This window comes from Psittacula echo (genome assembly GCF_963264785.1).
Source record: "Psittacula echo genome assembly, chromosome: Z".
NCBI lineage: Eukaryota > Metazoa > Chordata > Aves > Psittaciformes > Psittacidae > Psittacula > Psittacula echo.
In genome coordinates, this window is record NC_137742.1 from 3071085 (window position 1) to 3093788 (window position 22704).

A 22704-nucleotide genomic window follows, 5' to 3' on the forward strand; every position below is an offset into this window, starting at 1 on the left:
GAAGGAGCTCAGGAGGTGCTGGAGAAAGCTCTGTCAGCACCCAGGGGTGATTGAACACCTCCACCCATGGATGCTCAGGGTCCCAGTGAGTGCCTCTGAAGCAGAGCTACCTCCCACATCTCACCCCACACGGACACCACTACACAAGCTCCTCTGCTGGACAACCCACTGGAGATGGTGGGACATGAAGTGGGACCATCAGCTCTTCCATGGGCTCTGATTTTCTCAGCAGCCTCTCTGCCTGCATCATGCTGACACTCCACAAGGACTAAATCATACCTAGGTCCTACCACATTATCCCTGCCCTTGATACCGCCAGCACAGGGACACTAAGACAAAGCAGAACAGGATGACAGAAAACCTGCTACAGCTTCCACACACGACTGGGAAACAGCAGCACAAAAGACAGTTTTATTTCCAGTCCTGTGTGGGCTCCCATCACCTCTGTGCCCTGATTTCACAGCTGGAAAATGGGTATTATTTGCTCATCTTCCTCTGCAAAGCGCTTTGGGGTGTGTGACTGAGACATGCAAATCACGACAATTATTATTACTCCAACAAAGGAGCTATTGTCATTTAAAGCAGATAAACTTTCAGATTACAGATGACACCCTGTGCCCAGCCTCGCAAAGGTCCCAGCTTCACCCAGCCATGAAGGATTCCACTCCCACAGGCTTTCATCACTCCATTTCCTCTGGATCTGCACCAGAGGAACGTGCACCGGCTTCTTCTTGCAGTGTTCTGGCCACTTTGGGAAGAGCTGCAAATCCTAGTGGTGGCCTTCAACATGGACCTGGTTTCATGACGGCCACAGCTCTGAGAACATTTCTAATCACAGAGGTTTCAAAAATGCATTGTGAGGTGAAGGCCCAGGTTACCAGACAGTGGCCACCACCCTGTGGGCACCTACCACCCACGAACCGGCCATCAGATAACACATAACTTGCATTAAATGACTGATTCCACAAGAACAACTCAACAAAGATCCCGCAGCCATCAGACAGACACAAGTAGTGCTTATTCCTCTTAAAAAAGATTTGGGTAGGAAGAGAAATAAGGTCAAAACCCGCTGGTTCTTCTAAAGGAGATGCTGAGCAAACTCCCAGCATTAGGAACATCCCTGAACTTGAAATTCCTCAGGTTTGGGTAACCTGTATTACCCAAATCCATGTCCCAAACACCCTGAGGTGACCCAGCGAGTGGTCACTTGAACCTCCTGCCCCCTGGCCTCACCATGACCTCTCCGTCTGGCTCCAAATCTGGGATCATCAGCAACTACCCACCCAATGTGGGCATCTCATAGCTTGAGCTAGCGACACCTCTGAGGTCCCCGGGGGGCTGCAGAGGTGCAAGCAGTTAATTATTGATTTAGGTGAGGTTTAAAGCACCCAGGTGGTAACATAGTGATGGATGTGCCAACAGAAAGGTGTTGCTATTGACCTAGTGGTTGCAAGGATCTTGGAGCACTGAGTGGAAGCTCTAACATCATAGAATCACAGAATGGTTTGTGTTGGAAGGGACTTTAAAGCAGTTCCAACCCCGTGGCACAGACAGGAACACCTTCCACTAGAGCAGGTTGCTCCAAGCCCTGTTCTTGAACACTGCCAGGGATGACCAGGAGCAGTTACCAAGGCTTATACCATGTTATCACAGGACTATTTCTCCTAATGATTATCAAGTGGGACAATGCACAGAGCAGAAATACTCTGCAGAAGAGAGTGGGATGCTCTGGGAGCTCTGGTTGCTTCACCAGAGGATGTTTGCCAGCACCTCCTCCAGCAGGACCCAGGTGACAGAGTTGTCTTCCTCATTACTTAATTTTTATTGCCGCCCTTCCTATCTAGCACCTTTCTGGATTCCCAAACACGTGCCAGCACGTCCGCTCAGCTGGATAACAGCAGTTTATCACCACTTTAAAGCCCTGTTATCCCATGAACCCAGACACAATCACACAGCAAAACGTCACTGCCTTCCCCAGCCAGACTCTACAGTGAGCAGAGGGAAACAGACGGACAGCAGCACACATGGATATAGAGATGGTATCTTTGAGAGCCAGAACTCAACCTCTCAGTCCCATGCAGAGGGACTGGCAGGGAGACAAAGGACCATGAAGAAATACAGATTGATTTCCTTGCTGGGTAGCTGTCAGAGCAGCCGAGGCGCCTGTCTGACCCACACTGAAAATACCCCATAGCCGTAGCTGTCCCATCCCTGGCAGTGTTCAAGGCCAGGTTGGACACAGGGGCTTGGAGCAAGCTGCTCTAGTGGAAGGTGTCCCTGCCCGTGGCAGGGGTTGGAACTGGATGAGCTTTAAGGTCCCTTCAACCTAAAGCATTCAGTGATTCTGTGAGCCCAAGAGCATCCAGTCCCTGGGCCAGCAGTCCCCTGCCTGTTACACGGAGGTGGTAGGAAGAGAGAGATCAAGCACAGTGGATCCCTGCTCATACCAGCATCCGCAGCAGTGCTAGCACCCCCACTGCATGGAAAAACGTATCAGTGTAAATCTCCCAGCCCACGGGCTGCATTCCCCAAAGCATGAGCTCAGTGTAAAACCATTCAGGTTTGAAGAAATCCCCTAACCAAGTGTATAGGAGCTGTTTTATATGTTTAAGGATGGCTTTTTGGGCAGCTTTCAAGCCCTTCCCTGCCTCAGGGCAAGGTCTGAGCCCCAGCACCATCCCCAGTATCTGCTCAGAGGCCACTTCTGTGCCTGAAAAATGCCAATCCCACGGCCAATGATAACTTGGGGTGATGATAACAGGGACTCCTACAGAGGCTGATGGATGGATCCCGCTTGCAGATGCCTCAGCTGGAGATGCTCAGCCTTGCATCCCAGAGGGAATGCATCAGGAACTGGATTTTGCCAGCAGGCTGCTCTCTTATTTTAAGCTCTGCCCATGCAATGCTTCCTCTTTGTAAGAGGGGTCAGCGAGGATGGGCCAAGCTTGCGTAAGAGGAGGAAAAGTGGCTGTGGAAGCAGGTGTTGCTTCGTCCGGGCTCAATGGCTGTAGAGATTCTGCTTGCATTCAAAATGAAGCTGTGCCCATTGAAATGCCAGCCTGCCCGTGGATGAATGAAAACAGGCAGGGAAAAAGAGCAGGCAGCTAATCCTGTTTGCCATCGGGAGTTTTGCAAGGGTGCTCCTGGTTTAGGGTTAGGATTGGGGCTGGACGGCTCAGTCCAAGGAAGGATTTTCCTGGGTACCTGGATGCTTTCCCTGTGGGATGCAAAGATCTTTCTAGAGTACATACCTGGTGGTGTTTCACCATGGGGTGGGACCATCAATCTGGCTGCAGAGTGCAGGACACCAAGGCTTGACCTCTGCTTCTCCGCAAGCCAGGAATGATGGATGAATGAAGCCCCAATGGCTACCCCAAAACCTGCCCCTGAATTGGAAGCTGCTGAGCTGGGTGGCACTGGGAAGTGGATGGACCTCAGTGTAAACATGGCTACAAACAGATCTAAGAGAATCGGCATTATAGAATCATGGTGTGGTTTGGCTGAAGGGACCTTAAAGCTCACCCAGTTCCAACCCCTGCCACGGGCAGGGACACCTTCCACTGGAGCAGCTTGCTCCAAGCCCCTGTGTCCAACCTGGCCTTGAACACTGCCAGGGATGGGGCAGCCACAGCTTCTCTGGGCACCCTGTGCCAGCGCCTCAGCACCCTCACAGGGAAGAGCTTCTGCCTAAGAGCTCATCTCAGTCTCCCCTCTGGCAGGTTAAAGCCATTCCCCTTGGCCTGGCCCTACAGGCCGTTGTCCCAAGCCCCTCTCCAGGTTTCCTGCAGCCCCTTTAGGCACTGGAGCTGCTCTCAGGTCTCCCCTTCAGGAGCCTTCTCTTCTCCAGGCTGCCCCAGCCCAGCTCTCTCAGCCTGGCTCCAGAGCAGAGCTGCTCCAGCCCTCGCAGCATATCCGTGACCCCCTCTGAACCTGCTCCAAAAGGTCCACATCCTTCTTACACTGGGGGCCCCGGAGCTCTTTTATGGCCAGAGATCTTGTCTTTCTCCTTTAAAAGGAAGCAAGAAACCCAGAAAGATGGATGTATGGAAACGTTTCGGGTGGCAGAGCACGGGGGTCGTGCAGGCAGTCGGCCAGATTCATCATGGGATGAGATTGTCCTCCATCTGCCCAGAGACTGAACTGCACGGGTGAGGAGGGAGCCAGAGGAGTTAACAGACTCCCAGCCAGAGATATTTGTGGCACCCAGAGTTCATGCAAAGTTTCATACCGGGACCCTTTTCTAAATTCTTTCGGTCATGGGAGAAAACATTGCAACTGTTTAGTCTGCAGGGAGGTGGTGGCTCTGGCCCAGCACTCGACATCGCTGAGCAAACATGCCGGAAAGCAAAGGGGCTGACAACCCTCTTATCTCCTCCGTCTGCTTTTCACCCTGTCTCTCCCGCTGCCGTGGCCAACTATCTGATGGGCATCGGGTACTGAAGCTCCTTGCTGGAAACGCAGCTCTGTGGTCCCTTGGATGGGAGATAAGTGACCACTGAAAGATAGGACTGGAAGTACCAGTCTGCTAAAAGACGTTATTTACACAAAAGAGCTCTGAAAATCTTCCTCGGGGGCTAATATTTACCAACCCTATGAAGCCAGACAGCTCCTGCTATAGCAAACCTTGTACTTGGCTGTTTGTTTTTAAATAATGTAAAAGATGCATTGATCTTTCCTGCTCATCCCCTGAAGCACGCAGGCACTGAGCACCTTACAACGCCTCTAAAGCTGGCCATCCATGCTGGAAAAGCTGAGATGACAGAAAAGAACTGCAGAAAACAACATTAACCTGCAAACCCCCTTGATCCCTCCAAACCTTCTATGTCTAAACGGATGCTCATGACTACCATGGCATATTTTGAAGCATATGCCCCATCACTAGCAAGGCCAGGCTGGACTGAGCTTGGAGCAATTTGATCTAGTGGGTGAGCTTTAAGCTTCCTTCCAACCCAAACCACTGTGTGATTCTATGATTCTGTACTGGCAAAGGAGCTGATGGTGAGCATCACAATGTACCACCACCAGATATCATGGCTAGAATATTAAAAGAGATGCAAGGTAACACACTTACTGTTATTAATGAAGCAGAAATCAAAAGGTTTTGCTTTTCCAGCCTCACATTATTTCCTTAGCTGGTGCACTTTTTGCTCTCACTGTCACTGCTTTCAATTCCTGCTGCTCCTGTACCAGAAGTGATGTCACTGGATTTGGGTTCCCTGAGCTGTCAGAGATGCTCCTTCTATCCCTTCTTCATTAAAAAAAGCAGTATGTAGAGCAATAGTAATTTAAAAAAACCAAACCAAAACAACAAAAAACAAAGTGGAGTTTATCCCTGGGGAGGGAAAAGGAAGAACTGGCTTTGGATGCTCATCAAGGGGGGAGAGTATGGAGGGGCTCCACGGGTGGCAGGACCACTGATGGGGTGGCACCATCCAGACACACATCGTTTGCTCAAGACCTAGATGCTGTGTTTCACACTGGTATCAGCCCTGGCCAAGCATGGAACAGGGATCTGAAGCAATTCTCATGTGTCCCCTTCCTCACCTGCCACGTATCCTCTGGCTCCTCCGCTCCAAGGACTTGTCCCACTAAAGCCACCATTGTTCTGCATTTGCTTGTTTAAATGTCAAAGGCATTAAAAAGATGAGGTTGTGCAATACAATACCCATGGGCGGGTAAAGGTCCATGGCAGCACTGTTTCTCCAAATCCAGGTTTTGACAGGTAGGTACATACTGAAACGTCCAGCAGTGGAAAAAACCCTGAGCCTAATCCTGCCTGTGGGTGACCGTGCTGTGACACCAAGGCTGCAGGTCTTACATGTCTCTCCGGGGGCCACTGCAGCAGTCCAGCTATAAAAAACAGCCAATTATCTGCTAAGGGCAGCTTGTGCTTGAGAGTATCAATCAGCCCACTCAGATGGAAATTGAATTTGGTACAAATTCTTGTGGCTCCGATAGAAGCCCTTCAAAAAAAGAGGTTTCCTGTGGGTCGGTACAAGAACATCCTCTGTATCTTGTGTGCTCATGGACAAGTGATGCCAGGCGTGGGCAAAGCACAAGCTACCCCATCATTCCCCCTTCCCAGCAAAGAACAAGAGATGCTGCCCTCTCTTCTACCCAAATCCTAGCTCTGTGCTGACCCTAGTGTCTGCATCTGCTCTGCCTTGGCTCAGGAGGTGATGTCCTGTTTATCCAGCATACTCCCCCTTCCAGAAGGATGCTTCATTCCATAGCAGAGTGACTGGGGGGTGTAGGGGTTTGCAGATGGGTCCCAGGCAGGGTGATGCATTGCAGAGTGTCAATGAGCCTCATTAAATCCTGTCCCCAGGTGAGGTGAAGGGAACCAGCTGAGAGAAGGGCTGGGGACAGCAGGGTGACTGTGGGTACGGGCAGCAGGGAGCTCCCAACCCCACAGCATCCCGAAATCCCTATCCTGAGCCGGATTTATGCTGGAGCAGGCAGGAGCAGATGGTCTGTCAGGAGGGTGCCTTAGGCCGGCTGAGTCCCTGGGCTGGCAGGAACATGCTCCTGCATCCTGGGGCTGGATTTGAGCCTTCCAGGAGAAAACAGAGAGCTGGAGCTGATGCCGGTCCAGCCTGGTCTGAGGGGATCTCAACATTTACAGTGCCTGCCCTGCCTCCAGCACAGCAGGCAGAGTTGGGGGTTGGTCCTCAGGCATTTCCTCACCTCTCAGTCAAGGGATAAACGGACTTTGAGGCTGTTTGTTTTGCTGCCTTTCCTACCACAGCCTCAGGGGGACCTGAGCATCCTCCCCTCACCAAGCAACGGCGGGGAGCAGGTAGGAGCCCACCACACCGGTAGCTCGGTGCCTGGATCCGTCCCAGAGCTGCAGCAGGCTGCAGGCAGGCTGCACAGTCTGCAGTCTCCACCTAGAGCCCGGCAGAGCTGCTGCTCCGTGTTGCCAGCACGCTGCAGCCCATGCACAAGGTGTGAACAGGTCCCACAGCCCCTAGTCTGAGCGTGACAGTGCTTGCAGCAGGCAGTCAGGGATGCTCCTGATAGTGCTCAGCGCCCGCCTGCAGGACCACGAGGAGCCTCCGCTAAGTCCCACCAACCATGGGGAGATGCCCAGAGAAGGCATCCAGGGGCCAGTGGAGATGGTGGGACGGCAAGTACCATCCCTGAGGACACCACACACTGGAGCAGTGGCTGATCCCCACCATGGCTTTGCAGCCCCGGTCTCTCCAGGGGGAAAGGAGCGATGAAGATAACACACACACTCACAGAGCAAAAGGTGATGGCTGTTTTTCCACAACACACCTGAGCCTTGCAATATAAAATCTTACCAGCACATTGAATTCAAGTAAAATACGTCATTCTTTAAACTTTAAGGCTTTTCTCTTCTTGCAACTTACTCCTGCTTCCCATCAATCTCTCAACTGCACAATGCCCGGCTGCTCAACACTAAACACCTTCTCTATGCAGATCCATGAGCATAGCTGCATTGGATGGACTCCAGACCTCTGCTACCTGCAAGGCACTGGCCCTATGGCCACCTCCAGATGCAACTCAAATGCTTGAGGGGCTGCAAGCCCCAAAACCCACCCGCAGCAGGATTGGGCTGAGGACTGATGTGCAATGCAGCCCCACAGCCGATTTAATTTGGTATCTGGCTCCTGCTGCTTGTGGGGCACAGCTCCTGTCCCCATGCCCTCCTTCCTATCAGTGGGAATTGTTGCCTTCTCTTTGTACTCCATTAAAAGCCCAGATCTTGGGTTAAACCCCTGTTTGTGCTCCATTAGAACTCCAGATCTTTGGTTAAACCCCTGTTTGTGCTCCATTAGAACTCCAGATCTTGGGTTAAACCCCTGTTTGTGCTCCATTAGAACTCCAGATCTTGGGTTAAACCCCCTTTTGCACTCCACTAACCCCCCCCCTCACCTCACCGTCACCCTCCATGGAGGTGATACCCGGCGCTCCCTCGTTGCCGCCACATTCCCACGTCATGGAAAAGGCTCTGAAGGAGCCAGACGGCTCCGCTTGGGAAAAGCGGCAAGTTTAAAGCACGCAGCACGATATTTAATCCGGGGCTCTCCGATAGCTCACAGACCCGCATGGGACCTTGTCTGCCAGCAGCTCCCGTAACCTCAACCAGCAAAGCCAAGCGCTGTCACTGCGGGCATACAGCAATGGCTTGCCCAGACCCATAGGTAACACGGGTCCGGCTCCAATTGATGCCTGGCTCTGCTCTTTACCTGCTGGCACATGCCCCTGGCTCCCTCTCCTGCCCAATGTCAACACTTGCATGGGTTACAACTGGCTCTGATGGCTCTGCAAAATTATAATAAAAACCATAATAACCCATAAAAATATAGAACAATAAAATATAGATAAAACTATCAAAATATAATCATAATAATAAAATAATAACTACTGTTACAGAATTAGAGCATCTTCAGAGACACAACCAGGGCAAACAAGAGGGAATGTGTGTCCTTCCCGCTCCTCCTTTTCTCTTGTGCTTGAGAACAGGCAGCTGGTGATGCTCCTCAGAGACATGCCTGGGCTCCCCATCCTCCTCCCCATACACACACTATGTATATAGGTGTGTGCACGGGTTTAGAATTGCCAGTGAATTCCCTGGGTGCATAGAAAATAAATCCCCCCCCCTTTCACAGTGAGTCCCTCAGTGGTTTACAAAACCAGGACAGTGCTGTCAGCATCAGTGCAGAAATCTAAGGACAAAGGGTTTCCAAGCTCTACAGGTTCCTGCAAACCCCAGATGAAGGTGTTTCAACGTGGGCAGCATCATTTGCTATTTCTCTGCCTGTGATGGGCTCCTGTGGGGCTGGCAGATGTGGTCCATGCACACATCAGCTCTGAGGTTCAGTACCAAGATGTCCCTCACCCCTCCGGAAGAGATGTGGGGAGCAGCTCAAGCTGAGGAAACTTTCCCCAGAGAATCACCACCTCATCTTGGTAAGAGCTCATCAAACCCTCCTGGAAGAGAAACCAAAGGCAACGAAGTTGGGCTTGTGCACACAGATTGAAGAGACAGATGTGGAGCTGAAAGTGCAAACCCTCACTGCTGTGGCATTAGCGACGCACACCTTTACAGCCTTAGGGTTTGACCAGGGACCTTGGGACCTTTTTTCGTCTGTCTTTCAGTGAAACAACCTTTCTGATGTCTCCTGGCAATGTTTTTTCCTAGGCAAAGGGTATCCCCTGTCTCGTGTGTACACAACCTGGACCATTTGTAGTTAAATTCATTAAAATCAGCCACGGAATGAGGGCTGATGTGTTGCAGCCAATGCTGGACACAGTGTACAGGTCAGATGCTCTCCAGCCTCACTCAGATTCTCCTGCCTCCACCTCTGTCAAACCACAAACTGTTCCACACTGAAGACCAAGACCTTCATCATGTTAAGGGGGAAAACGTCTGTCCTTTAGCATTAACCATGTGTATTACCTCCACATCCCAATTCCTGCAGCAGCCCCTTGGTGTCTTTATCCTCACAACTCCTACGATGCAGAAAGGGCTGCTATCATTGGGAGGTTGTTTGCTCAGATAAAGAGCAAGCCTATGGGAAAGGAAGGATTTCAGCTGTTTCCCCCTAAAGCTTCATGCTCAGCATGGTAAACACTTGATTTGCACCCTGATTTACTGAAGGGAATCCACCAATCCTCTAGTACCTTACGGCACAGTATCTAAATCCCAGAAGGAATTCAACCTGAAGTTTTCTCCACCTGGGCTACAGTAACATATTTTTGGCCACCTTCCTGGTTGACCCCCTCCAGAAGTGGTTACAGAGACCCTACTACACCCAGAGGACTCCACTGAAACCCAAGCACAACCTCTACCAAAACCCACAGGATTCAACTCAGGTTTCTACAACCAGAGCAAAGCCCAGCACTGAACCAAGGAAAAGCTGTTTCTGGGGCACCAAGAGATTAAACTAAGACAATGAAGAAAGGGGGAAGGGACCTTAAAGCTCATCCAGTTCCAACCCCTGCCATGGGCAGGGACACCTTCCACTGGAGCAGCTGGCTCCAAGCCCCTGTGTCCAACCTGGCCTTGAACACTGCCAGGGATGGGGCAGCCACAGCTTCTCTGGGCACCCTGTGCCAGCGCCTCAGCACCCTCACAGGGAAGAGCTTCTGCCTAAGAGCTCATCTCAGTCTCCCCTCTGGCAGGTTAAAGCCATTCCCCTTGGCCTGTCCCTACAGGCCCTTGTCCCAAGCCCCTCTCCAGGTTTCCTGCAGCCCCTTTAGGCACTGGAGCTGCTCTCAGGTCTCCCCTTCAGGAGCCTTCTCTTCTCCAGGCTGCCCCAGCCCAGCTCTCTCAGCCTGGCTCCAGAGCAGAGCTGCTCCAGCCCTCGCAGCATCTCCATGGCCTCCTCTGGCCTCGCTCCAACAGCTCCACGTCCCTCTTGTGCTGCTGCCCCAGAGCTGGATCAGGGCTGCAGGGGGGGCCTCCCCAGAGCACAGCAGAGGGGCAGGATCCCCTCCCTGAGCTGCTGCTCACGCTCTGGGGGTGCAGCCCAGCACATGGGGGGGTTCTGGGCTGTAAGAGCATGCTGCTGGGTCATGTATGCATTAGGGTGTGCATTAGGGTATGCCACAGAGTATTCAGTATGCATTAGGGTACGCCGCAGGGTATCCAACAGGATATGCAGCAGGGTATGCAACAGAAATAGCCTTCCTCCGCTGGCACCAAGGCATTTCCAAGCGCAGGGATGTACCAAGCACTGGCTCTGGCTGCAGGCCAGCCTGTGCTCTGCAGCAGGCTCTGCTGTGTCGAGATGTTCATTTCGTGGTGGTGTTGGCTTTTTTTTTTTATTAAAAGAAGGTATCAGCCTTCTGTTTGATGTGCTGTTGGCCGCGGTTGCTAAGGGGAGCAGTGTACAATTACAGCCCCAGTGATGTCCACTCTAATAATACACTTGGCTCTGCATAGCTCAGATGCAGACACAGCTCTGCTATAAAGAGCACGGCCATTTCAACAGAGGAATACTCCAACTTATGTTACATGTGAAGGGTTTGTGGCACGTTGCTTAACCGAAAGAAAAAATACAAGCACCACAGCTTGGGCATGCCAGTGAGTGAAACTATGACAAGCAAAAACCTCTCGCAGAGACTCACTTTCAATTTATTAACTAAGTAGGTATTTCTATGTGTCCACTAAGATGTTCTCCCATGGCCCATCTGCCCAAGCTTGCCAGGCCCAATTTGGCCAGGTCTATCCCAAGGGCTAGCACAGCTCAATGTTGCTCTTTGTACCAAACACCAACCCCAACGAGCAGCTGATCAAACACAAGTAAATGAGCATCCCTCAGTGCCAAGCTCCTGCATGGCAGCATCTCCCCAAGCTCAACCCATGATTCCCCTTTCCATGTCTCCCTGCAGCATCCCAGAAGGTTCTCAGCACCCAAATTCAAGCTCAGCCCATGATTTGGGACCAAAACACAGCGTGAGGGACAAATTCAGATCAGCGTTTTCCTGATAGACCCCCTTAGAGCCTGAAATGGTGCAGCCCTGGCCAGGGAGATGCTCCTTAGAGGAGCTGCTGGCCGGGAGGGGGATGACATGATACCATTCCCATCCTGCGGCGCTGGCATCTGTTTTGGGATCAAAACAAGCCCCCTGAGATAAGCTGCAACCATGTGCAGCTCCTGAGCACGAGCACCTTGTCAATAGCTGAAAACACAGGAGGGGCCAGGTTAAAAAGACAGTTTATTGCCTGTTCCACTGGAAAACCCCTTGCTGCTTGCTTTAAGGGCAGGTGGGGTTATAGGGATGCTGTCTATAGGTACCGGCATTCTAGCAGGGAGGCTCGATGGGTTAATGCACTGGTTTATGAGATTCTCTGGTGCTGTTGCCATCGCAGTCCCAAGAGAAAGGGACAAACAAGCCCCTACAAAACAGGAGCATCTGCCAGGAGCAGATGTGGGGGGGGCGAGCGATCCAGCCCCAGGCGCCAGCAGCACAGGGCAGGATCACGTTGATCCCGATTTATCACACCCCGGCAGAGTAATTCCCCAGCTCGCCGGTGCCCGGCGAGCCGAGCTCCTTACGTCCGGGGATCAGATTAGTCTGAAAGGTGCTAGAGAGACATAAATCCTGCTCTGGAGCAAGCGTTTTATTAAAGGCTTTTTGTTTTGTTCTGTTTGTTTTCATTTATTAATGGTAAATTATCCAGAAATGGCTGATGGAAAACATTTGATGGTAGAGAGGCCGGGACTGGAGCTGGGTAATGTTATATTATCAACCCTGTATCAACATGTCATATTGATATAAATATATATCAATATATCATATTGATATTGAACTGTCAACATCATATCATCAAACACATCTCAGTATTCATATTGATATATTAATATGGTATCCACATTGCTCCACAATATCCATACATTACCCAGTATACCATATGGATAATGAATCACATATCAGTACCATCAACTCTCTGATCAAGGGAGCTCGATGAATCACTTGTGCTTCATATCTGGGTCTGTTTCCAGCCAGGGCTATCAAGACTGAATACATCACAAAAATTCCCAGTTTAGGGCTTGACCAGAGTATTTAATGAATCTGTGTGAATACATCCGATTATTTTGGTTGGAAAAAGAAACTGTGCTTGGAGAAAGTCAAATCCTTTACTATGAGAAAGGAAATGTTAAATTATTTAATCTCACATGGCACTGTGCTTTCGACCTGTAGTGATCTGTCACCTTTTGCCCCATCAAGACGTTTTCTAAAAGATGTGCAGTTTGGGGCTCAGCAATTCCCTTTTGTGCATTTTTCTATGCTCCAGCACATGAACTTGGTCACCAGCACTCCCTGATTGCTCTTTGCATTTCACTTCTTCCCACCTTTCCACAATGGGTGTCATTCTCCCATCACACTGAGACTGTCTACATGTTTCTGGGAAGCACTTTGGGATTCTCTGGAGAGATGAGATATATTATTTATCCTACGCTCATGCTATGAAAAGCTGAATATGAAGCGAGTTATTATTGAACATGACACTGCGGATAAGTCAGTCCACTGGGTCTGTTGGTAGGGGTGGAAATGCTGGGGCAAGAAAAGAAGTTAGAAGAGATGATGGAAGAGAGCTGCCACCATCCTCAGTTTTCGGATGACACCCTGCTCCTTCCTGGCCACTGCTCCTGGATTCTATTTTGGATTTATTAGCATTGCTCAAACAAATGGGGACAGACACAAGAATGAGCTGGCATGGGAAAAGCAGGATGCATGAAGGGTTTAGAGCCCCCTCCAGCCCCTTGCTTCTAAATCTGGGACTGATGCTGACAGCAGTTTGTCTCCTCCTGCTTTATAATCACCTTGGAAATAAACTGAATGGAAAAAAATCATTACCTGGTACATGCAATGGGCAGATCTGTGTGCATCCCAAGGGAAAAGTAGAGAAGGGGTGGGCACAGGGAAAGATGCTGGGTTTGATATGTAACCAGAGCAATGAGCGAAGCAAATCAGGATCACTGACTTTGCAGAATGATCCTAGGTTATGCTAAATATTGATTTTTATAGTTTTATTTTACTCCTTATTTCCCTGCTTGCTGTGTTGCCCAAAAGGCAACTCAGCCTGCACAAGACAGAGGCAGCCAGGCACAGCATCCAAAGAATGATGTCCAACAAGGGCAAGGCAGGATAAGATGATGTGCCAATAACTGAAGCAGTGCTGGGCACTGAACGTGTGCAGCAGAGCAGAGAAATGGAACAAGAGCTTTGTACATGCCACAGATGACATGCGTGTGTGAGGGAATGGCTAAATGGAAATGCATATTAAATTAAAGACGGAAATTAATGGTTTCAGCTCCAAAAGTCCTGTTTCCAGAGACACTGAAAGGTCCATATGAAACACTCCCCAGAAAGCAAACCCCCCGTGATGGTGGCACTGCTCCCTCAGCAGACCATGGGCAGTTGAGGACAGTTATGTTTCCCCATTATCCACCACTATCATGGACCAGTTATCAGAGCCACTGCTTTTCCTCCCCCTGCCCCCCAGTTCAAACATTGCTGTCATTCACAGTTTTGGAGCAGAACAATCAACCAGCACTGCATAAACCAAGTCACCCAATAATCAGCAAATACCCAAATTATTATAGTCTGGGTTGCAATCAGAAACCAGCAGTGAGCTCTTCATCCATGTGATGCAGTCAACAACCTACTGAGGGACCACGGAATCATAGCACCACAGCCTGGTTTGCGTTAGAAGGGACCTTAAAGCTCATCCAGCTCCGACCCCTGCCACGGGCAGGGACACCTTCCACTGGAGCAGCTTGCTCCAAGCCCCTGTGTCCAACCTGGCCTTGAACACTGCCAGGGATGGGGCAGCCACAGCTTCTCTGGGCACCCTGTGCCAGCGCCTCAGCACCCTCACAGGGAAGAGCTTCTGCCTAAGAGCTCATCTACAACACCGTGACTTGGTATCTCCAGACTTTGGCTGAAAAGAGCAGCAAAGACCCTCCCCTGTAAGACCCTGCAAGTTCACTTCTCTTCATGCCATGGGGATGCTGCCACAAGCAACTCACTCATTTCACAGATGGGCCCTGGTGTGAGATACCACAATTCTGTGTAAGCTCATGAAATGGGAATGAAGAGCAACTTGACAGTGCCACGTTATCTATGGTAACCACTAAATGTGTGCATAGACAAAATTGCAGGTACCCTTCTGTTCTCATCAACTGGCTTCAAAAGGAATTCGGTAATGGCTCAGCTCCTGCCCAAATACGTGGTAAGACCAGGCAGGGTGAAGCTGGAGGCATATAACCAATTAATTTTATCTCTTTACCTGCAACATGTTGAGGAGCAGACTCCGGAATTTGGTTCCCTCCACCATGAAAAGGGCCATTTTGTCACACAGCTTGGCTGCTGTGGAAGCAAAGCTGCGGTCCGTCACCGCTTTCTGATAGATGGTCTTGACTATCTCCCCCAGCATTTCCTCAGAGTTGGTGGAGTTCTGAGCCTCCTCCATGAAGGTGGTGAGCTTGGAGTCAACGTCGCTGCTGTTGTTCCTCATGCTGTTGAGGATTTCAATTAATTTGTCCATTTTGTTCTTTTCAGGGTCGGTGGTTTCCACCGTGACTTCGTCCTGGTCCGTGAAAAGGGAAAGACAAGGCGTCTGTTACACAAGGAAAAAACAGACATATCAGCCCATGTCCTTCCACAAACTGCAAAGGGGAAAGGGGATTGGGAAGACATAAAAACAGACATAGAAAAAGCAAAGCATCTTTTAGAGTGGTCTCATCTCAGCATTGAAAGACACAAATGAATGAGTCTGGCCCCAGAAATATTCTATTTCTCCATTTCCCAAAGCACTCAATCCCAGAGTCCTCCCCCTAGGCTCAGGTAGAATATGTGCTCAAGGGTCCTGAGCTGGGATATTGAGGTCTGACCACCCCGGATTGCCTCTGGCGTCCTGGACCAGTTTCTGGGGGTGTCTGCAACATGACGATAATGGACTTTTTTTTGTCTCTATTTCGAAAGCACACTGATGTTTGCAATATGCTCAGATAACAACCCTACAAAAATGTCTTTTTAATATATATTTAATAATCTAAATTGAGATCAAATGACACATGATCCCAGCATTAGAAAAACTTCTCCATCTCTTGGCTGCTACACTTTTGACTTCACATAATTACCAGAGAATTCATTGCTTCTTTTCAACATTTAATTATGCATTTGCCCTTTTCCCCCAGTGTCAGGCACGCATCCTGCTTAGTTTGTGTTGCTCCCTTCCGATCTTAAGATGTGCTGCACAAGACACACCTGTAGCAATTCTTGGACAACCCCAATGTCAACCAACAATTGGAGTTGTCCAAAACTCTCATCAGGAGGCTAGTTGTGTTGACAGTACCCACCCAAGAGTGGGTGCTTATGTGATGGGTTTCTTACAAGACTATAATTCACAGGGAGAACATCAAAATTAATATTCTGAAAGTCTCCACTATACTCCCATTGCTTTAAAGAACATAAAAATAACTAAAATAATCTTTTCCTCCCCCTCATGCCACATACATAAATAGTAAAGGCACATGCATTCAAAGGTATACATTTCCAACATGCACTCCCATGGAACTGTATATGTTCAGGTTATTTTTGCTATGTATTTTGGAAATCTCATTGGAGATACCCCACGGATGCATTTTCCAGTCTGAAAAAAAGAGCCTCAAGAGAAACAGTCTGAGTTTCACAGGGGCAAATGGATATATCATCTCCGAATTCCTCAGAAATCTGAGGCTGAATATTGTTTCCAAAAAGGATTTCTCCTCCGTCACTTGCATGCGATAGTTTTGTTATTGTTGGTTTGTTGGAAGGAAGAGGGAAAGATAAGGGCATTTCAATTCATTGCTGAGATAAATGGATATCAGCTTCTAAGTAGCTGACTAACTATTCAGCACTCAAAAGTTGACGCTTGAGATTTAGATCTGTAACTGTGGATAGACAAATAGCCTTTTCAGACCTCTTTGCAAAGTGGTCTGAATGACGAGCTCTGCAGACTGGGAGGCACATAGCTGGGATCAGCCTTCAGGGAAAGGGCACCCAAATTGCAGCTCACATGTGCAGCAGCCTTCGCCAGTGGTCTTTGTGTGGGTAGGGAAAGAGTTCTCAGCCCTTTTTGAAGAACTAAAGTTGGCATCAACCTCAACCAAGAAGTCAAGCTAAGAGCTTTAGTGCTGTGTCAATAAAAGGCCTCCTGCAGAAACACAAAAACACTTCAAGAGAAGTGTTGATACTGGGAGATTGTTGGGTGCATTCATGGAAAGGTCCCTTGAGCCCACCACCCTTTGTATGGAGAATGGCCAACAGAAAGATTGTTGGGAAAAAGGGAAACTCAACATTTCTCTAAGATATAATACCTTTTCTTTTAGCCTCCTCCGCAGCCTGTCTTTGGAGGACTGAAGCAAATTGATCTTGGGTCTTTCCCCAATGCGCTCATGAATACTGTCTTTCCGCTTGGTCTCTGACTCCTGGTTGTACTGCTGAGACTGCTTCTCCACAGCCTCTGGGCCTCGGTGTGTCTCCACGGGGATATGCACCGTGCAGACGGAGGTGTCCTCGATTTTCAAATTCTCAGTCTCTTTGGCGTTTCTGTGCGTTTCTTTGTCGTTGGGTGAGTGCTTCTGGTTGTGGTGCCATCTCCGGTTCTGGCTGTAGCCATGGTGGCCTGTCCTGCCTGAGGAGTGAGGGGCCTGGCCTCCTTGGTAGAGTTTCTGGTGGTCCCTGTTGTGTTTGGTGCCACCTTGCTGATGATCTGCGTGCTGCTGAGACTTGTTCCCACCAGGAAGTCTCTGCTGCCGCCTGGAAAGCCAAAGAAAGTCATTAGTTCACCCTTTCCTTCATGGTCCCGTTTGGCCAACACCATCTGTCCCACCAAGCAGCCTGAACCTTGGTGGGTTTGTCCCTGGAAACGTTCACAAACTGTGTAGATGAGGCCCTCAGTGCCATGGGTTAGTGGTGGCCTTGGCAGTGCTGGGGAACGGTTGGACTTGATGATCTCAAAGGTCTTTTCCAACTGAGTTGATTATGTGATTCTGTGGGTGGGCTCTGTGAGTTTCCCTGCCACAAAGGGGAGCCAATTTCTTGGCATCTAACACAACCTAGTACCAACTCACACCTTTAAATCTCTTTCACTAACAAGCATATTTCAGCTGAAAGTTTTCATGAGCAGTTAGATAACATGATTTTGGTTTCCAGGAAAATCTCCCCCAGATTTCTATGTTTTATGTGTTGCTTCCACACTAAACCAGGGAAGACCTAGACAGTGCCAGCTGAGCAGCAGGAAGTCAGTCAGGCAAGAAATAGCAGGAGATATTTTTTCCTGAAGACCTAAGGAGCTCCTGATACACCTGGCTTACAGCATCACTTGTTCCTCTTGCTGCCCCCTCTGCTGTACCAACATAGCATATTGTTTCACTGGTTTGCAGTGAACCATTTGAAGTGCATCAGTAATTTCAAAGTGGAAAAAAAAAGCTAAAAAGCAAATTATTGTGTAAAAGAGGTGCCCACACCAATGGTTTTGTTTGACCTTTCTTTATGCATGTTCTTCATCTTTGCTATGGTGGGACAGGATGGCTCTGATAATATGGGGAGCCAGGACCATTACCTCCAGACAGGAGGCTATGTGAATGCAGCTCCAAATGGATAACACAGCAGCCACAAAGAGGAGGAACTGCCTGCAAATGGTTTGCTGAAGTGACTACAATAGCTCAGAAGGGACGAGCAAGCCCTCATGTGCTGGCTGTAACCAAAAGCTGAGATGGCAGGTCCCCAAAAAAACAGTGGTTGAATGGAAGAAATGCTTTGGCAGTCTTGAACATTTCATATCTCCACACGGGCTGCAGCATGGCTTTCCCAAGTGGAGAAGGCAGAGCTGGAATGCCATCATTAAGGATGCAGTTAAGATGGAGATGGTCCTGGCATCAGCTGCCTTCACTCAGGACAGCACAGGGCTGCCCCTAAGCACAGTGGCCACTCTGTCCATGCCTGCTGCCCTTTTAACACTCATTATTTGCTCTGAGAACATGTGGGATGTCTTCCTTAATGCCCAGCTCCTTACGAGGCTGCTGGGAGCAGCACTGGAGGCTGACATGGGACACAGAATCATAGAATCCTTTCCAAGGACCACCCAGTTCTAACCCCCCTGCCATGGGCAGGGACACCTCACACTAGACCATGTCACCCAAGGCTCTGTCAAACCTGGCCTTGAACACTGCAAGGGATGGAGCATTTACCACCTCTTTGGGAAACATCTCCCCAGCATCACCCCCCCAAACAGGGATAAGTGCTGTGGTGACCACACCGGTCTGCATCTGCACTGATTACAGCTGTTACAATCCCCCTGCTCAGCCTCATCCCTTACTCCAAATCCCTGTCTCCACTATGATAAATAGCAGCATTTATTTTAAACCCATTGCAGAGCAATTAATTTTGTTTTCATCATCTGCATCACTCAAGGGTGCTTGAATGAAGGAAGTGGCCATTCACAAATACATTTCAATGGTCAGTGGCTAAACAGTCTCCAACCCTGCCTGCCAAAGCAATCTCACCATCAAATTTGTATTCCTTGGCATCTCCAGGAGTTAAAACCTATTTTCTGAGGCCAACTGGCTCTTAACCATGAAGAGCAAGGGCTCGTGTTTGGTGAACGCAGGACGAAGAGGCTTGTTCCTTGTGGCAGTGGAAGGAATTTGTGTTTAGTCTCAGACCACCAGATCCAGTTTTCTGAGATATTCAGTGTGGGTTTCTTTTCATTTTTTTGCAAGCTGAACGGCAGGGAATTAAAAAAAAAAGGACCTCGGGGAAGCTTTCCTGTTTTCTGGAGCTTACAAGCATTTTATGAGTACAGATTCTCCACATCAAGTTTTCCTGGCATTTCTTTGTTTCCTCTCAGTAACGCAATCACATAAACCGCTTTGTAAAGGGCAACGCTTATTAAAAGGGGAATGTCAAAATAAAAGTTAGTTAAAGCCCTTATCTAGCACTAAGCCCTCACATGCTTAAGTGTGCAAGAGTTTTGCTGATACAATTCAGCATTTGCTTTCTGTGGTTTCGCTCTTCTCTCAAACATCGGTGTTTAACTGTTTGGGTGTGCTTGCAGCCATGGGTTATAAAGCCACACAGGCTGCTACTGTATTTAAGTTGCGAATATTGCACAAAAATTACAGAAGTTGCACACAGACACAGCTTCAGTTTAAGCAGAGGTAAGGCAAAATGCCTGGAAATGAGCTGGGAACCAACCTCTGCTGTAAATTCCTGCAAGAAATGTGTGCAGGAACACTTCTTTTCCCCTAAAGACAATGGTATTATAAACCAAACCATTTCTGCTTAAGGGCTGTGAGAGAAAAAAGGTTTAAGGTAAAAAAAAAATACCCCAAACAGTTAAGCCAATGTGGAATGTGCGAAATTGTTCAGTTTAGGGCTTTTGCCATAGGCAGAAGACAAGCAGTTCCGTCCCTGTACAAGACAGCGAAAAGGCAATATCCCCATGGCAAGGGGAGAGCAAACACAAACCAAAGCTCTGCAGTCACCAACCACAGGACGGAAAACACCAGAGTTAAACAAGTTAGGGGGGGAAAAAAATGCAAGAAATAAAAGGCAAAGGAAGGAGAATGGCAAACAAGGAGCAACGTCCGTGACTTGGCAGCAGGCAGGGGTCTAGACAATCATCCAGCATTCAGGCAAAGACTCGTTGTGTGCTTTTATCTTCCCAACACCCCAGCGAAGAAGAAGAGCCAAGAAGAAATAGGACTCTGCAGGGAGGAAGAGCCAAAGCAGGGAGAACGGGGCCCAGGTCTTTAAACTTTCTTTAGATGCACAGCACTGCAAAGCCTGGGAGCTTGGGATGACCCATCCTTGCTCTCAGGTATGACCAAGGTGCTGGGGACATAGAGAGCCCCAGGAAGGGGTAAAATGGGGATCAGAGCACCCTATCACATGCACTCACTGTGGGTTGAGTTGACGGAAACAACCTTGTGCTTCCTTAAGGGCAGGAGGGTAGATGCCACTATGATGGCTTGAGGTGTCTCGCCAAGCTTAGGGAACCAGACCATATAGGAACCCAAAGGCATTTTCCGACTCAGGCTTTTAAGTTTGCAATGCTGAAGGGAGGAACAGCTGAAGCTTGAATCACACACCAACACCTCCAAGAAAAGCAAGGATTCACCCCAGAAAAATGCCACAGTTAAGGGGAAATCCTCCTTCTGTCCCTCTGCTCATCGTTTGCTGTAAGAACATGGTGCCTTGCAGGGAACTGTACTTCAGCTACAAGAAAACACGTCTAGGCAGCACAGTGGTCTCTTACCTCTTGACTCCATTAACATCAAATAACTATTTTCACTTCAAAGGTCAAATTCTGATTCAGCTCAAAACTCCCCCTGTCTTCAGAGGGACCAGGGATTTGGCCATCGGTCAATGTGGAAACTAAAGAGACATTCAGAGTCACAAAGAAACTCCAGAAGTACTGAAAACCAAGGGGAGACAGTCAGGGTTGCCAAGCTGGAAATAGGAAGGTATCGCTTCTGCTATCGTTTCTCCACTGATTTTATTTAATTAACTAAACGAGATACCTTTCAACAGAATTTAGATGTGACAAATGTCTGCTCTGTCGGAGGAGCCTACACAAACAAATCTAAGGCTTCAGCTGTCTCAGTGATTACCAGCCTACGTGCTCAGAAATACAGGATTCCTGCAAGTTTTTACTACATGGTTTGCTCCCAAGGAAAGGGGCTGGAAGGCACAAGGCTGGGGAAAATAACTCCAGACACGTGGACAGCTGTGGTCTAAAACACAGTTGCTCCGTCCCGTCAGCCCTGCTCACATCCCCCTAAGCGAGTCGAGTCCTCTGAGAGCCCCCACCATTTGTCTGGCATGCGGAGAGCCGGAGGACAACGCGGGGTTACATTCTGGTGGTTGCACGGAGATTTGGTTAGGCAATTCTTGCAAATAGTGAGAGGAACAGAGCTAGAACTCCAGTGGCACTCGAGACATTTACCCTGCGGTGCAGAGCATCCCATATGTCTGAATAGATCGTGATCCCATCTGCGGGCTCAGGGACTGGGTGCTCTGGATGTGCTGGCTCTTGCCTTTGAAGAACAACGTTGGATGCCACTCTTGCCCTCAATCCTAGGCAACTTTCCCATGGTACAAACCCTGTGGCGTATGCTAAGCTCCTCACAGGGGACGGATGCTGGTTCTGTCCTGCTTTTTTGCAGTGCCTGAAACCTCATGGACATGGATGTGGCCACCCAGCAATTCACAACTAATACAGACTTGCAGCCACTCAAGCAAGAGGTTGAGAATGAAGATGGGTGCCATGGCCAAGGTCAAACCTTCTGCATCTCCTTCATCATTCTGGTACTTGAATGGCAATGTTCCTCACTGCATTTTGCAGACAGAAGTTTCTCTCCACCCTTTCTTCTGCCCAGGCAGGATCTCACCTCTGTGCCAAGATCAGGCCCAGGAATATGATGCTAAGTCTTGGGAGCATCTCATGATCATCTCTGCTATTAACATGTCTGTGATTAATTAGCAATTGCTGTTATAAGAGCTAGATCAAGATCTTCTGCAGAAATAGACTCTATGGGACCTTCCACTCCCATGAGGACTCCAGATACCACTTATCCTCAAAGCTGAAGGAGCAGAGCACTCCCAAGGCATGCAGCAACTGTGCCTCAAATGGAGAACTGGTGAGATGGCTCCATGGGATGAAGGGTCACCTTTCTCCATCTTCTTTTTGAAAATTCCATAGTACTGTCCATTGAGGTAGGAAAAAGGAAAATTAGTAACCCACATCTGTGAGTCACCATTGAAGGAGTTAAATTCAGAGACTGACAGTGACTGGGTTCTTCCCAGGATACCCAGCCTGGAAAGGAAAAGGGCAGGAAGAAACAAAGTCCTTTGAAACATCCCCTGAACAAACCAATTTATCCAGGCACAGCCTTTCTGTACTAAGCATATTCCAGCCAGGCCAGCTGCTTCACCTTGTGTGATGCAGCTCCACATATAACTGGACTGGCACAGGTGCTGCTGGAGGGGTTTGGGCATGGCAGTGCTGCTGTGGTCAGAACATCCATCATCACTGGCTTTGGGCATCAAAGGGACACTGTGGTCCAAACTACAGAGCCTGAAGGATCCTAGCTGGGAGCTGGTGCAATTTTATAGGGTCTAAAACTGGTCCTGGATGTCTGGAGAATATTGCTATTAATCTCATGAGGAGAA

At 49.1% G+C, this 22704-nt stretch overlaps 1 protein-coding gene across 3 annotated transcripts in view; it reads right to left on the bottom strand.

Moving 5' to 3' along the window:
* CTIF (cap binding complex dependent translation initiation factor) overlaps window positions 1-22704 on the bottom strand; it is a gene marked incomplete at its 3' end in the record, with an annotated part of 149081 nt that overhangs the window by 22057 nt on the left and 104320 nt on the right. For 2 of the 3 annotated variants that reach the window (XM_080637729.1, XM_080637731.1), the window contains exons 8-9: window positions 16845-17286; window positions 14774-15103 (exon numbers count right to left, since the gene is read on the bottom strand). In XM_080637729.1, the coding sequence (XP_080493855.1) occupies window positions 14774-15103; window positions 16845-17286 (772 nt within the window). The remainder of the gene's footprint in view (window positions 1-14773; window positions 15104-16844; window positions 17287-22704) is intronic. The other variant, XM_080637730.1, reaches the window with a different exon arrangement.